The 16,172-nt window shown below is 35.7% G+C and overlaps 2 protein-coding genes across 3 annotated transcripts; one reads left to right on the top strand and one right to left on the bottom strand.

Moving 5' to 3' along the window:
• Positions 1-424: 424 nt before the first annotated feature.
• On the bottom strand, positions 425-1,713 carry MC9 (metacaspase 9). The gene is made up of 2 exons (XM_086229499.1): positions 1,351-1,713; positions 425-1,171 (listed from the first exon to the last, which is right to left on the bottom strand). Exons 1-2 carry the CDS (start codon positions 1,706-1,708, stop codon positions 546-548), a joined length of 984 nt encoding a protein of 327 aa, XP_086085625.1. The 5' UTR covers positions 1,709-1,713; the 3' UTR covers positions 425-545.
• Positions 1,714-6,390: 4,677 nt separating this feature from the next.
• LOC147298974 (pleiotropic drug resistance protein 2-like) lies at positions 6,391-14,636 on the top strand. 2 transcript variants are annotated; one of them, XM_086248801.1, is made up of 20 exons: positions 6,393-7,022; positions 7,143-7,263; positions 7,362-7,450; positions 7,739-7,823; positions 7,937-8,227; positions 8,311-8,401; positions 8,648-9,548; positions 9,670-9,830; positions 9,983-10,086; positions 10,209-10,371; positions 10,462-10,536; positions 10,895-11,034; positions 11,302-11,634; positions 11,841-12,131; positions 12,221-12,304; positions 12,638-12,771; positions 12,911-13,138; positions 13,301-13,472; positions 13,566-13,820; positions 14,080-14,636. In XM_086248801.1, the coding sequence occupies exons 1-20, from the start codon at positions 6,661-6,663 to the stop codon at positions 14,347-14,349; spliced, it is 4,350 nt and encodes a 1,449-aa protein (XP_086104927.1). In that variant the 5' UTR covers positions 6,393-6,660; the 3' UTR covers positions 14,350-14,636. The 2 variants fall into 2 exon arrangements, with proteins under 2 accessions (XP_086104919.1, XP_086104927.1); XM_086248793.1 differs by having other exon boundaries at positions 6,391-7,022; positions 13,301-13,820.
• The last annotated feature ends 1,536 nt before the right edge of the window (positions 14,637-16,172 follow it).

Here is a 16,172-nt window from a genome sequence, read left to right as displayed (position 1 = left end):
ATTGAAAAAACTAAGTTTTGATAATAAATGCTCGTCATTATCATCGATGACAAAACGCTTTGAAAAAAAGGACGTAAGAGGAGAGTTTGTTATCCATGCAGCTGGAGAGGTGTTTGGTTACAAACTCTAGGATTTTTTTAGAGTATGCCACGACTTGCGAATGCATTAATTGAATCGCATAAGAGAATTGAAAGGCAATTTTGATATGTGGCCACCATCTCATTCGACATTTTGCAAAACCCTGTCATTAATTTCTACTATGATCCTCTTCTATTTATCTTCTATTTACACATAGATAAAACAAAACACCATGGTTAGAGTCCAAATTAAGTCAGCTGGATCCCACTCTTTTCTATTCTTAAAAGCCCAATATATTATATTCATGACTTTAGCAAATACAATTTAGTGTCTTCAATATTGGTACGTTAATTCTGGCTATACAGTTGAGATCTGAAGCTGGCACAAGAAAGTTGCATGCCTTGTTTTATTTATAAAATGAAGAATTAAACAATTGAATTACAGGTGTGAGAAGAGAGGTACGTGCCTCATAACCTTGAGCTGACCTGAGGTTGGCACAAGAAAGTAGCATCAGCATTCTCATCATTGCAATAGAGACAAGGGTGCTGCTGCTGAAAGCCTTGTTGTTTCAACACTTTTCTAGCCATCATCACAACCTGCCTATTGTTTAACTGATCAGTTGCATGCTCCTTCAACACCACTTGAACTGCATTGCTAAATGCTCCACACGCCTTCCCGCCACTCATCGCCGGATCAATCATGTCCGCACAAGTCTCATTTGCTTGACACCCGCTGAGTAGAATTCCCTCGTCGGCCTTTAATAACTCCAACAAGTTTGTCACTTCATCAACCGGAGGTAAACGAAATTTGAGGCTTGCATCGCCTGCAAACAACTCCAACAGGTGGGTTGCAATGTCGTTGGATGTGTTTATGCCTGTCAATGATGCCAGCTGCTGTAATAGGGACTCAAAAGGAATTGCCTTAGGCTTGTAGGAAACTGATGTGCCAGCAGTGCTTTCATTGGTGACAATATCAGAAGGTCCTATTTGCTCTTTCTCTTTGTCAATCAGGCCTCCACTGTGGCATGAGTCTGATAGGATTGTAAAGCTTGCTTTCTTTGGCAACCGGTTTACTAATTGCCGAAAATCCACATCTACACAGCCAAGGTATACCAATATTAATTTAAGACCCTACTCAAATTACAAGATACATATATGCAAAAGTACATATATATATATATATGCTTGTAAACCACATATTTTTAGTAGTACTGAAGAGAACATGTACGTACAAATCATGAAATGCATGCAAATTATTAATTTATAGACCCACCAGTGATGAGATTGAAATCACAAGGCACAATGGCCTCATCCTGCCTGAAGGGGTTGCCTGGTTTCAATGAAGGAATCCTTGTCCCATGGCCACTGTAGTGAAAGTAGAGGACATCCCCTGCTTCAGCCTCATCAACCATTGCACCAAGTGCCTTCTTGATGTTTGCGCCTGTTGGCATCACTGAGGAACCAGGTGCATCAGTCAGCACCTGAATACGGGTCGGGTCGAACCCGAACCGATTCACGAGTGTGTCTCTCATGGTGAGCACATCATTTATGCAACCATGCAGCTCGTTTCTGGTGTTTGGGTAGTTGCAGCCCACCAAAACGGCCAACCTTTTCCTTTGATCCTTCTGCATGATAATAATTTGCAGGCAATTATGTGATTGATGGATTGTGTTTGTGTCATTTGGTGTCTTCCAAGTTTTGGCTTTATAGTTGCTAGAGTGTCATGCCTTGCTTGCAATTTCATTCAAGTTATATCTTGCTATGCTTTGAAGTGGCTTTCAAGCGTGGGAATGGTTGCTTTCCACAGTTTACGTGGAGTACTCCTTCAATCAAATCTAATTACTAGTATTAATTTAGAATAAATTTTAGGTTATTGAATTTTTACTTATGCTAATCTCGGTTAATTATTGTCATTTAATTTGAGTGAATTGTTAGGATGGTTTGTTGTTTTTCCCCTTATTCAAATTAGGAGGAGAGCATGCTAACTTTTAATGTGGGTGTGGAGTAAATACTCTAAATTTGAGTTATAAGCTCCCGCAATTGTGTGAATGACTTGAATGCCACACAATTAATGCACACTTCTAAATGCAAACAAATACAACTACTCTCTATTTGTCTTTCTAATTTTTTTTTTAAAACCATCTAGTGTTTGTTGGGATTTAATGTTCTGGTTTCTTTTTTAGGCATTTCTTTTCAATGTTAAAAGGTAATTAATGTGTTGCTTATTGTCTTTCTTTATGAATATTGCTTTGCGCCTTTGCTCCTTTGCTCCTTTCCCTAAAGGAGCACTTCTTTCAACCTCAGTTTACAAATACACGTTCTTTAAGGTCGTTTAATTCATAGGTTTATTGACTTTAGGTACCAAATTGTAATGTTTTTTCATTTTAACTACCAAAACATTTATGTCATTTCATTTTAGGTACTAAATTTCAGTTTAAGTACCAACTTTAAAAAATATGGTTATATCGTGACTGTCTAACAGTCATAACTTTTTTATTAATTTGTTGTTTTTTCAATATTTGCAAGGCTTAAACTTTAATGTTTAATCTTTGGGTTATAGGATTTCATTCCCCAAACCTAAATAAAAAATATGAAACCCTGAAAAATTTTGATTTTTTATAAATTTTAAACAGTCACAACTGTGAATATTGCTTTGCACCTTTGCTCCTTTCCCTAAAGGAGCACTTCTTTCAACCTCAGTTTACAAATACATGTTCTTTAAGGTCGTTTCATTCTATGTATGAATTAATATTTGGGATTTTTAGATATAGCCCGATTTTGACCATAACAAATTAGGTGCAGCCCAGTTGACTTTGGTATTAGATATAAACCCATTTTTTTCCACATCAGCAATTCATAATGTTTATTATGCCCTTCGAGGTAAATATGGAAATTAATTAAAAATCCATGATTTGTAGTATTTATTACTCTTAAATTTGATTGTTTTAATTGTTGAATTTTCATGAAACCTGCTCCAATTAAAAAAAATTGTTAGCAATTATAAACATCAGCATATAAACACCAAATACCATAAATATGTTAAACACCTGATATACATATAGTCTACGTACTATCTAGGCAAAAAAATAAACATAATAAGTCAACACAAATATATACAAACCTACCCCTAAGGTATATATATAAACATAAATCATAATATGCACCAATACAAGAACAATAAGAAAAAGAAGAAAAATACCTATAACGTAGGTCTAAAAAGAGAAGAAGAAATATATACCTCTAGCTCAAGTGAAAAAAGAGATGAGAGAAATAATAAGAAGAAGAAGATCCCTCTAACTCAGGTTGAAAGATTGAAGAAAGGATATATCTTTGACTTAGATTAAAAAATGAAAAAAAAAAAAAAAGTATTTCTAACTTAGGTTGAAAAAAGAAGATGAAGAAGAATGATGAAAAGAAAAAAATTTGAAGAATATAAAAGAAAAAAAAAAGACTAAATCACTGAGCATAATAAGAAAAATTATAATCAGAAGATAAAAAAAAATTTAATTTGAAGACGATCGAAGAAGAAGAACAAAAAAAGAAGAGGATCGAAGAAGAAGAAAATTGAAAATTGAAAATAAGAAGATGAAGATCGAAGAAGAAGAAAAATTATTTACCTTGACTCCATAAGTTACATAAGAATGGACTACCAACATTAATTCACCACCCAAGCAAAATCATATCCAAACAAAAATGACGACACATAAACATAAATGTTAGAACATTCAAAATTCAAAATTAAAACTGAAATAGAAATACAAACTTGATTGTACGTCATAATTGTAATTTTTAATTGGCAATCGCTTAAAATATGATAGTTATTAATATCACATTAAAAGTTTCCATTTGAATTCGTTAGGGTAATATAGAAAGTTAAGTAATAAGGTTGACTCAACAAAACCTATAGAAATGCTAAGTTCTTTTGTCCCCTGAAGTTGTGTGGAAGCATAAAATGTTCACATACATATATTATCCGAACTTTTATGCAGCCCATAAGTGAGGGTTTAGTGGGGAGTCTAATAGACTACACCTCATTTATGATGAGTTATTTATACTTACACTTTATGAAATTTATCGTCTTTTTACACACTCTTTGAAGTTTTAAAAATTACACATACACCCCAAATATTTCAAAACTGTTACATATAACCCCCTACAATAAGACGAAAAAAGATAAGAAAGTATGCAAAAAGGTTTGCTAAGGGGTGAAATGGCCTAATAAGATACTCAAAGTGTAAGCTAGGTCCAACCTCAATACAAATATCTTCTTCTTTGTTTATTTATTGTTTTTTCTTGCAAGAGGTTAATTATATGCAATAGTTTTGAAACCTCAGAGAATATATGTAATTTTTGAAATCTTAGAGGATGTGTACGTAAACAAACGATAAAACTTTAAATAACCTCATCTATGATTATAGGAATGACTTGAAATTATGCAACTAGAAGTCTAGAAGGGTGGAACTTGATGATCAATTAATGCTTAAGATGACTAAGCTAGGCAAGAGGCCCACATAACGATCCACCACCACCAGACGTACTCAACTTGATGAGTGGTGATTATAAATGATGGAGAGTTCGTGATCTCTTCATTGTGAAAAAAATCAAGGATTATGAGGGTTGAAGCTAGCCCAACTGCCCAAGTACTAAATGCCCATAAAAAAACCGATCAATCTACAATTAATTTATACACTCATTTGAGCATAAACTAACTTGAACAACGTCGGAGTGTTTTCTTTGTTTGCAAGTATCCTTCTCCACCCTTATCAAAAAAAAAAAAAAAAAAAAAAGCAACTGAAGATTGTGTGCTGCTTCTCAAACTCAACCAAAGAAGATTAGTAGTCCAAAATCTTCTTAGTCATCACATCAACTACACCAGTTTGCTTCTCAAAATGTGTGTGCAATCTGAACATCGATCTGCTAACTCCTAAAGGAACAACAACCCATCTGTGCTTTTTATACCTTAACATCTTGAGGGCTTCAAAATAATCATTCAAATCGCCCTTAAAACAAAAGAAGCGCGCTGTCAATTCATATGCTCACAGGCTCACAGCAAACCTCTTTTTATTTGTCTGAAAGCATGTACAAATCAATCCAGCCATGCATCTAGAAACCTATTTGTGTGGGCCCACGGGGCGGCGCAATTGTAGGGTCGTAGTCAACTGAGCAATTGTGGGGGTAAATTAACAAAATATCTCTAATTCCTCTTTTTTTGGTCAAACATATAATTCTTGATAATCAAAAAATACCATTTTATCTACATCTTTTGGGTTACAAAAACAGAAACACAATTTGCCGTTAATATTAGTTAAAAAGACAAATGAGTATTTTCGGATATTCTTACAAGTAGGTTGTCGAAGATTTTTAAAGCATTTGTATAATTGTATACAAAAAATACACAATATTCAAAACTGGATAAGCAAATATTTTAACACACTAGTATTACTTTTATATCAATTACAAATGTATCACGATATTGTGTGATATGAAAGTATGTTATATTATGGAATCTATTATTTGTTGCAACACTTTTTATATTGCATATAGTATCCTATACTATTGATCAAAATATTTCTTGCCTTTCTTTATTACTCTTAAGTTGCACCTTTGTCTGAAAGCATGTTATAGTTTTTGTTGTTTGCAAAAATAAAGTAAGAAATGTTCCTTTAACAGCTCATATTTTTGTCCATCAACATAAAAAAACTCATCCTTTGCAATATGATATTATTTTTGGGTTGGTTTTGCAATATTATATTTATTTGGGTTACTTTTGCAATACTATATTTCTCCCTCGTGGGAAATGCCCTACCCGTGCCTCCAAGTCCAATAGAAGCATCCATTATATTATTGGTCAGAATATTACAACATTGGTGCTTTTTCGGTCAACATTTGCACATTATAGAATTGTAGACTGTAGAGCATGACGAAAAAAGCAAGAAAAAATCATCCAACCAAAAAGGCAAAAACAAATTAAAAAAGAAAAATCTTACTCCACGTACTCCATTTCTGGTCCGTTAGATCTCATCCGACGGTGAAGGAGGTCCTATTGTAATATATGGTTATCTTTAAACCAAAGCTTGGGATTCTCGTCGTTATTGAAGAACCGCGGAATGAACAGGAAGTTGTCCCATTTTGACTAACGACTTTCCAACGCAGTTGAACGCACACACGAAGAATTAAAAAATATAAAAAAATTGAAAAAACTGTCACAGAGAGAGAGAGAGTGTGTGTCTCTCTCATGAGCTTCCTCTCCTTTTCTTCTTCGACGGCTTCCTTTGTCTATATAATTGAAGACCAACCCAAATCCCAATTGCAAAAATATCTCTTTCTTCTTCTCACATTTTCTCTCATTCTTTCACCAAATACCATTTTCTAATTCAAAGTGGGGAGAATTTTGTGAAGAAGAAGACTAAAGAAGAGGTGCATACTTAGTGATTTAATTCATTTCTTTCAAGTTTATAAGTCCCAAGTTCTGGGAGTTGAATCGGTTTCTGATACTGGGTCAACCATATTTGGTTGTAGTTCTCCAACCCATTTTCTGAAATCTTGTGGTTTAAGAGATTTGGTCGGTTTCTGGCGGTAAAAAATGGCTGCTGCGTTGGCCGGAGATGACTTGGCACGGCAGTCCAGTAGCCGGGGGAGCTGGCGGTCGACGAGTGTGAGGGAAATGTGGAACGCGCCGGACGTGTTCCAGCGGAGCGCGCGGCAGCAGACGGTGAATGAGGAGGAGGAGCTGAAGTGGGCCGCCATAGAGCGGTTGCCCACTTATGATAGGATGAGGAGGGGGATGCTGAGACAGGTCATGAGCAATGGAAGGGTCATCACTGGTGAAATTGATGTTGCAAACCTTGGGGCTCAAGATAAGAAGCAATTGATGGAGAGCATCCTCAAGGTTGTTGAGGATGACAATGAGAAGTTCTTGCAGAGGCTCAGGGCCAGAAATGACAGGTTTGGATTTCTCTCTTTTTCTTTTACATGGGTTTTTGGTGTAGTTTGTTTGGTTGATGAGAAAACAGGTGAAAAATAAGGACTTGGGTTCTGAAAGTTTTGGTTTTTGTTTGGAAACAGGGTTGGTATTGATATTCCTAGAGTTGAAGTTAGATTCCAGAATCTATCAATAGAGGGAGATGCATATGTAGGCTCCAGAGCACTTCCAACTCTGCTAAATTCCACCTTGAACCAAATAGAGGTATTGTATAGAGTATTTCATAATTGTTAACAATCCTTCTTAATCTATAGTTCCTCTGGCAAATTCATGGGTTTCTAAATTTGTATAATTGTCAACAGGGACTAATTGGTTTGCTTAAACTCATGCCATCAAAGAAAAGAGTCGTTAAGATACTCGAAGATGTGAGCGGTATTGTGAAACCATCAAGGTATGCTCATGAACTTTTCAGATCTAACATCTTTTCTGGACTAGTATTATATTTGTTGCATCGATAAAGTCTCACATATTGGTTCATCAAAAAACAAAAAAGATAACACCTATATAATGAATGTAAAGGTTAAAGAGTCATCAATTGACATATCTTAAACATATTAATTGTTCCCGGAAAAAGAAAGATGTAAATGATTGGTTATTAATGCTACTCATGTGAAGCAGTTTTACATCTGAACTCCATCCACGAGTTTAATTGTTGTTTTTTTTTTTTTTTTTTTTTCAGGATGACACTGCTTCTTGGACCTCCTTCGTCAGGAAAAACAACACTGCTAAAAGCACTTGCTGGCAAACTAGATTTGGATCTAAGGGTCTGTCATCCTCTCTGTCTCCTTACCTTTATCAGTTTATGGCTATTGTATTGGTGCTCCTGTATGTTCGGTTTTTTGTTTTACATGTATTGACAAGTTGGAGTTACAAACAGGTAAATGGGAAAGTGACCTACTGTGGCCATGAGTTTAAGGAATTTGTACCTCAGAGAACCTCTGCTTATATTAGCCAGCATGATCTTCATTATGGTGAGATGACAGTTCGTGAAACACTGGACTTCTCCGGGCGATGCCTGGGAGTTGGAACCAGGTATGATATGCTGGTAGAGTTGTCTAGACGGGAGAAAGATTCAGGTATCAAACCAGATCCCGAGATTGATGCATTCATGAAAGCCACATCTATGGCAGGCCAGGAAACTAGTTTGATCACCGATTATGTTCTTAAGGTTTGTTTATTCAGTCATAAGGTTGTATCCTTTCTCTCTTATTCTTATTGTACAATCCTAACATCCTTTACTTCTTCTGACAGATTCTTGGACTAGATATCTGTGCTGATATTATGGTGGGGGATGAAATGAGAAGGGGCATATCTGGTGGACAAAAGAAACGTGTAACTACTGGTATGTGACTCTATTTCATATCTGTTTCTGAATATGATTTGTGTGTAATACATTGACCATGTTATATCTGCATGTCTAATTTTATTATACTTGACTTAGATATACTAGAAACATAAGCACCAATGCATTTTATGTCAAGAGGTGGTTTTGTTTCTGATGAAACTTCTTTAGTCCTGCTTGGAATGATAATTGACTAGCAAATATGTTTCCTGTAATTATAACCGGCGGTGGTTGCTCTGAATGCAGGAGAAATGTTGGTTGGACCAGCGAAAGCATTTTTCATGGATGAAATATCAACGGGTCTGGACAGTTCCACCACCTTTCAGATTTGCAAGTTCATGAGACAGATGGTTCATATTATGGATGTTGCAATGGTCATCTCTCTCTTGCAGCCAGCACCTGAGACATATGATCTTTTTGATGACATTATTCTTCTTTCTGAGGGTCAAATTGTCTACCAAGGCCCACGTGAGAATATTCTTGAATTCTTCGAATATATGGGGTTCAAATGCCCAGACAGAAAAGGTGCTGCAGACTTTTTGCAAGAAGTGACCTCAAAGAAGGACCAAGAACAATATTGGTTTAAGAAGAACCAACCTTACAGATATGTGTCAGTATCTGATTTTGCACGGGCTTTCACCTCTTTTCATGTTGGCCAACGACTTGTGGAAGAACTAAGAGTTCCTTTTGATAAGAGAACAGCTCATCCTGCTGCCTTGGTGAAGGAAAAGTATGGAATATCCAATATGGAGCTCTTCAAGGCATGCATGTCAAGGGAATGGCTGCTGATGAAGCGTAACTCTTTTGTGTACATATTCAAAACCACCCAGATAACAATCATGGCTACAATTGCCTTGACGGTATTCTTGAGGACAGAAATGAAAGCTGGAGAAACAAGAGATGCTGCAAAATTTTGGGGAGCACTGTTTTTCAGTCTCATTAATGTTATGTTTAATGGAATGGCAGAGCTTGCAATGACAGGATTCAGGCTTCCTGTGTTCTTTAAACAAAGGGATGCCTTGTTCTACCCTGGCTGGGCTTTTGCCTTGCCCATTTGGCTGACCAGAATTCCCATTTCACTTTTGGAGTCTGGGATATGGATCATTTTAACATACTACAGCATCGGATTTGCACCTGCGGCCAGTAGGTAAGCTTTAATTTTTCAGTAGAATAATTCTCAGAAACTTTAACTTTGTGATGATAAATGAATGATGAATGATAAAACAACCTAATTATTCTTCGATCTGACATATGTCCAATATATTCAGGTTCTTCAAACAGTTCTTGGCGTTCTTCGGTATACATCAGATGGCACTCTCCCTCTTCCGTTCCATTGCTGCGCTTGGAAGATCAGAGGTTGTTGCGAACACTATTGGTTCCTTTGTATTGCTAATGGTGTTTGTCCTAGGAGGTTTTGTGGTTTCTAAAAGTAAGTAATTCTTCTCTGTTCATTGCCAAAGTAAACTATTGCACATACAGTTGATACCAGGATTGTTGTCAATTTTAATAAATATAGTGATAAACTGTTGGATTCTTTCCTATGCTTTAAAATGTTCTAAATATTCTCATCTTGGCGTGCAGATGACATTGAGTCATGGATGATATGGGGATACTACATTTCACCTATGATGTATGGACAAAATGCAATTGCTATCAATGAATTTCTTGATGAAAGATGGGGTGGTGTAAGTTCTCTTCAATCTCAATTCTCAACTGAATTCTCACTACACATTGATAATAAAATGTATAAGTTTATATCTAGGTTGAACTGTGTGAGCTTAACGAAATTTTTAATCTCTTTGCACAGGCCTCACCTGCCAACTCCTCACAACCCACAATTGGAAAGATGCTTCTCAAGGAAAGAGGCCTGTATACTACGGAATCTTGGTATTGGATTTGTGTTGCAGCGCTTTTCGGGTTTTCTCTTCTTTTTAATCTCTTCTTCATTGCGTGTCTGACCTTCTTAAATCGTAAGTGAATACTTTTCATTTGTCATTAGGTATTGTTATGGTAAAGGATTCAAGTGTTGATTATTTTGTTTTCTTTTAACTCAATTTCAGCTCTTGGTGATACTAAAACTCTAATTGAGACTGATGACTCTGCAAGCAATAGGAAGCGACGACCCAATCCAGAAGGTACAATATTATATTTCTCGTGGATCTTAACTTGAATATTTTTACTGTTTTTGCAAGATGGCCTGTGATTTTTATATTTGCTGAACAGCCATTTTTCTTATGCATTATACATTATGAATTACCACTACTCATTCATTTTACCACACCTGGATGTATAACAATGTGTTAGCTAATCAAGCATTATATTATCAACCATGGCTATGCTGCAAACTCCCTATTCACCACATGCATCATTCTCCATTTATGCCATCATGTGGTAGTACAAATTCTGCTGCATAGAACTTACATCTCGAGTAGTAGTTTACTGGCTTTGATATCAAATTATTATGCTTGTCTAATATATAATGAACAATTACAGGTACTGCTATGCAAGTGAGAAATTCTGAAGGAGGTATTGTTAGTGCTACAAGTACTCAAGTCAAAAAAGGAATGGTTTTGCCCTTCCAGCCCCTATCTCTTGCTTTCAACCATGTGAACTACTATGTGGATATGCCTGCCGTAAGTAACTTTAAATTCTATTTCATCTGAGGTTTTAATTTCAAAGAATCAATATGAGAACTTATATCAAAAGAAACACTAACAGGATTACAAAATGAGACGGTTTTTGCCTATTTGCTTCTAAGATGACAAATTTTAGTTAATGCATTTTTTAAAAATCGTCTGATTTTAGATTGTCTTTAATCCTTACTCAAGGCAGATCATATGAAGCTAAACGCATCTTGGATCTAATATTCTTCTTGGTAACCATTTTTGTGTCATTATCAGGAAATGAAGAGCGAAGGTATTGAAGAAACCCGACTGCAACTGCTGCGAGATATTAGTGGTGCATTTAGGCCAGGTGTCCTGACTGCCTTAGTTGGTGTCAGTGGTGCCGGAAAGACCACCTTGATGGATGTCTTAGCGGGAAGAAAGACTGGTGGGTATATTGAAGGAAGTATTATGATTTCTGGTTTCCCAAAGAACCAAGAGACATTTGCTCGGGTCAGCGGTTACTGTGAACAGAATGACATTCATTCACCATTTGTTACTGTTTATGAATCTCTCCTGTACTCCGCCTGGCTGCGTCTTGACAAGGATGTCACGAAGGAAAAACGACAGGCATGTTACTTATTTAACCAATTTGATTTTTAGCAGTTCTAACATTTAATTTCTGATTATATGCAATATAATCTCTCTAAAACTCTTTTTTACCTATAAATTTGAAGACATATTTAATCACTTAACTGATAATCATACTGGTCCATATAAAAGAAACAGGATGAGATAAAAAAATGTAGCTGACTGATTTTTTTTCTTCTCTTTAGATGTTTGTTGATGAGGTTATGGACTTGGTCGAGCTTAATCCATTGAAGAATGCTTTAGTTGGACTTCCAGGAGTTGATGGACTTTCAACAGAGCAGAGAAAGAGGCTCACCATTGCTGTAGAATTGGTTGCAAATCCTTCCATCATCTTTATGGATGAGCCAACATCAGGTCTTGATGCTAGAGCAGCCGCAATTGTTATGCGTACTGTAAGAAACACAGTGGATACAGGACGAACTGTTGTCTGCACAATTCACCAACCTAGCATTGACATTTTTGAAGCTTTTGATGAGGTATTATTTGATTTCAAATCTGTTTAATCTGTAACATTGTTCTTTATTTCATGTGGCATAATTCACCTTGATTTTGTTTACCTTTACAGCTTTTCTTAATGAAAAGAGGAGGACAGGTGACTTATGCTGGACCTCTAGGTCGCCAGTCTCACAAGCTTGTTGAATATTTTGAGGTAGGTTTATACTTTACATTTTATGTTCAATTCCCTTTCTAAGAATCCAAACAGTCATATTTGAGTTGAACCTGACTTGGGGTTAGATCCAAGTTCAGTAAGAAAATTTTTCAAACATCAATCTCATGCAATCCAATATACATCTCACTCCCAACATATTTATTTATGAGATTTAAATGGTTTGTTATCATAAAAATACAAGTTTCTGGAAGCATGAATAATATTGAATTTTGAATCCTCTGTTTCAATGGAATTATATGATCAGAAATAAATATGTCAATACCATTGGATTTTGTAGTTAAAATTTTGACTAATATCTAAAACATCTTGCAGGCTATTCCAGGGGTTCCCAAGATCAAAGACGGTTACAATCCTGCTACCTGGATGTTAGAGGTCAGCTCTGCTGCTGTTGAGGTTCAACTTGACACTGACTTTGCAGAAATATTTGCGAACTCTGAACTCTATAGGTAAGTAGGATATGACCTTTTTTTTTTGACAGTTCTATTTTTGCCACCCACTTGTCTGTGTGTGTTCAATTTTTTCATCATATATATATATATATATTTTTTTTTTTCATCATATATATATATTTTTTCACTTGTTCAGGAGAAATCAGGAGCTTATCAAGGAACTAAGCACACCACTACCAGGCTCCAAGGACCTTTACTTCCCCACCCAATACTCCCAAAGCTTTCTAACTCAATGCAAGGCTTGCTTCTGGAAACAGCACTGGTCATACTGGAGGAACTCACGATACAATGCCATTAGATTTTTCATGACAACTGTCATCGGAATATTATTTGGTGTTATCTTCTGGAGCAAAGGAGACCAGATGTAAGTTTAAGAACTTTACTATGGGCTAGATTTCCTTGTTTTTCTTTGAATTTGTGAACCAGTTGCATGTTTTCACCAATCAAGACATTTGTGCTCCTATAAAGGTTCTTTCCTAGAGTTATCACTTAAATGATGCTAAACTGCATTTTATCTTGTGAACAGACACAAACAACAAGACCTGATAAATCTGTTGGGAGCTACATATTCTGCCGTTCTTTTCCTTGGAGCTAGCAATGCTTCTGCTGTGCAATCTGTGGTTTCAGTTGAGAGAACAGTTTTCTACCGTGAAAGAGCAGCAGGGATGTATTCAGAGTTGCCTTATGCATTTGCTCAGGTAAGATATTGGAAGTTATGCTCAGTTGTGTGTTTTCTTTTGTATGAAATTAATGTGACATGTACTTATGGATGCATATTTTTGGTGCTGCAGGTGGCTATTGAGACAATTTACGTTGCGATCCAAACCTTTTTGTATACCTGTCTCTTGTATTCGATGATTGGGTACAATTGGAAGGTGGAGAAGTTTTTGTACTTCTACTACTTCATATTCATGTGCTTTACCTATTTCTCAATGTACGGGATGATGGTGGTTGCCCTAACTCCTGGCCATCAAATTGCTGCAATTACTATGTCGTTCTTCATGAGCTTCTGGAACTTGTTCTCTGGTTTCCTCATCCCCAGGCCGGTATGTCATGAATTTGAAACTCAGTTATTCTTCTCATTCATGTCTGAGAACGTTGAACGGATGTTTTCTAAGGTTATCCAAAATGTTTCTCCTAGAAGTCATTAATATGTGCATAATTGAGCTAGTATTTCTAGGAAGATCACAGTTTTATAAAAAATTCTAATTTGGAACTTTGTTATTGTAGCATTTGGCTTTCAATTTATTTATTTCAAACCAAATTTATGTAGATTGCTCACTGAGTTTTCGTATAATATTGCAGCTAATCCCCATATGGTGGAGATGGTACTACTGGGGTTCACCAGTTGCTTGGACAATCTATGGCATCTTCACATCTCAAGTTGGTGACCTTAAGACTGAGATTGATCTTCCTGAAGGAGGAAGAAAGAGAGTGGATCTATTCCTGAAGGACTATTTGGGTTTTGATTATGACTTCCTAATACCTGTGGTCCTCGCTCATCTTGGTTGGGTCCTCCTCTTCTTCTTTGTCTTCGCCTATGGCATCAAGTACCTTAACTTCCAAAGGAGATAAGCATTTTCACTGTGCAGCAGTGAACCTACAGAATATGAAATACATAGTTGAGCTTTCCACATAATAGTCAGTCAGTCAGTCAGTCAGAGAGAACACAAAATCTGTTCACTCATTTTGCCTTTCTTTTTTTGGATTTCTTTTCATATGTAATTTTAATTGGCTTGCGCAACATTTTCCCTATTACTTTGTATAGTTATTTGTATTCTTGAAATATAAGCTTTCCAGTGTTCTTTGTAATAATGACATAAGAAGTCTTGATATTAAAACAGTGCAGCAGACTTTTCCCACCTCCTTGTATGTTGAAGCTACACTGTTGCAGCAACTTTTTTCCAAGTTCTTTTGTAAAGCTACATTCCCAAAACAAGTGATCACTGCTTTCTAAATACTAATGGCAGAAACTTCACATTCACAAAATAATTGATCAAGCTTCTCTCTCAATCTGTTCTCTTCTTTTAAATACTAATGGCAGAAACTCACATTCACAAAATAATTGATCAAGCTTCTCTCTCAATCTGTTCTCTTCTTTTAGATACTAATGGCAGAAACTCACATTCACAAAATAAGTGATCAAACTTTTCTCTCAATCTGTTCTCTTCTTATGTACAAATTGTCTCTCACTCATTCTGTTCTAACTTCCATTGCATTGCGCAGCGTGTTTGATTCTTCTAGTTAATAATAAGAAAATATGTTTGTTTCTTATATCCAACAATATGTCAGACATCGATTTTAACCCATGACTTTTCAGCACCCCCTACATGTTTCTTCAACTTCCCTTTTAGAATTTTGAATCACGTTTGTTTGAAGAGTTGAATATCTTGGTAACTCATAATCATACCCAGCTACCCCGCTCACAAAGTCAAAAATGGTGATGTTTCGAAGAAAATTGAATGCAGTGTCATTCATAATAATATGCACATGGCAAAAAGTTTGTCCACTAAAACTCTGATAAAATAATCTGATGTGTACTTTTTCTTGATCAATAACCTAAAATGGTTTACTATTTCAAGATTACTTAAACTAGTTGCATGCTTACTAGCATAGTATTCTTGCTTGGAGTTTAGACTACCAATTAATTTGTCAAAATTAAGTTTATTTATTATGGATAATGTAGTCTTAATTTAACAATAAAATAAATAAATTTTGAACAATTACAATTGTGACTAATAAGACAAGGATGAAAAAACAAAACAATGACTAAAGAAAAAGTTAAGGCAGAGGCTATTTTGACCACCCTTAATTACTGACCACCCTAACCTATTTTAGATAAATTTTTCATATTTTATCCTTTTTTGCAAAAAATTATGGAATTATCCAGATTCATTTGGTAGCATGCCACCGAAATATACTAAAGAATTCGGCAGGTTACGGCCGAATATAATGATAATGTTCGGCAGAATACTGCCGAATGCCTTTTTCATTTCTATTTGGTGGTTACTTACCGAAAACTTCGTCAATGTTCGATAGTTAAGTGCCGAATAATCACAAACATTTCGACAGACAAGTATCGAATGACCCGATGAATAAAATCAAAATTTTTTGTTTTAAGGGTAAAATTAGAATTTAAAAATAGGGTGGTCAACTCAGCAATTTATGATAGTCGGAATAACTTGGGCCAAAAGTTAATTAATTTTAGTTAAAACTTTGGCCCATACTTTGCAAAAGGGAAAATTTTTGAAATAGAACACATACTTAAGAGTCAATTCTATTTCAGGACACGTATTTATGGTTGTGTTAATAAAAGACATTAATTTAATTATGTTTTGTATCAAAGAAAGACAATCTCTCACTTCTGTTACCGTTAAAATTGAGGGTAAAATTGTCAT

The sequence above is a fragment of the Dryas octopetala genome, chromosome 1 (assembly GCF_963921425.1).
Source record: "Dryas octopetala chromosome 1, drDryOcto1.1, whole genome shotgun sequence".
NCBI classification, from domain to species: domain Eukaryota; kingdom Viridiplantae; phylum Streptophyta; class Magnoliopsida; order Rosales; family Rosaceae; genus Dryas; species Dryas octopetala.
This window is presented reverse-complemented; position numbering and strand designations above follow the sequence as displayed.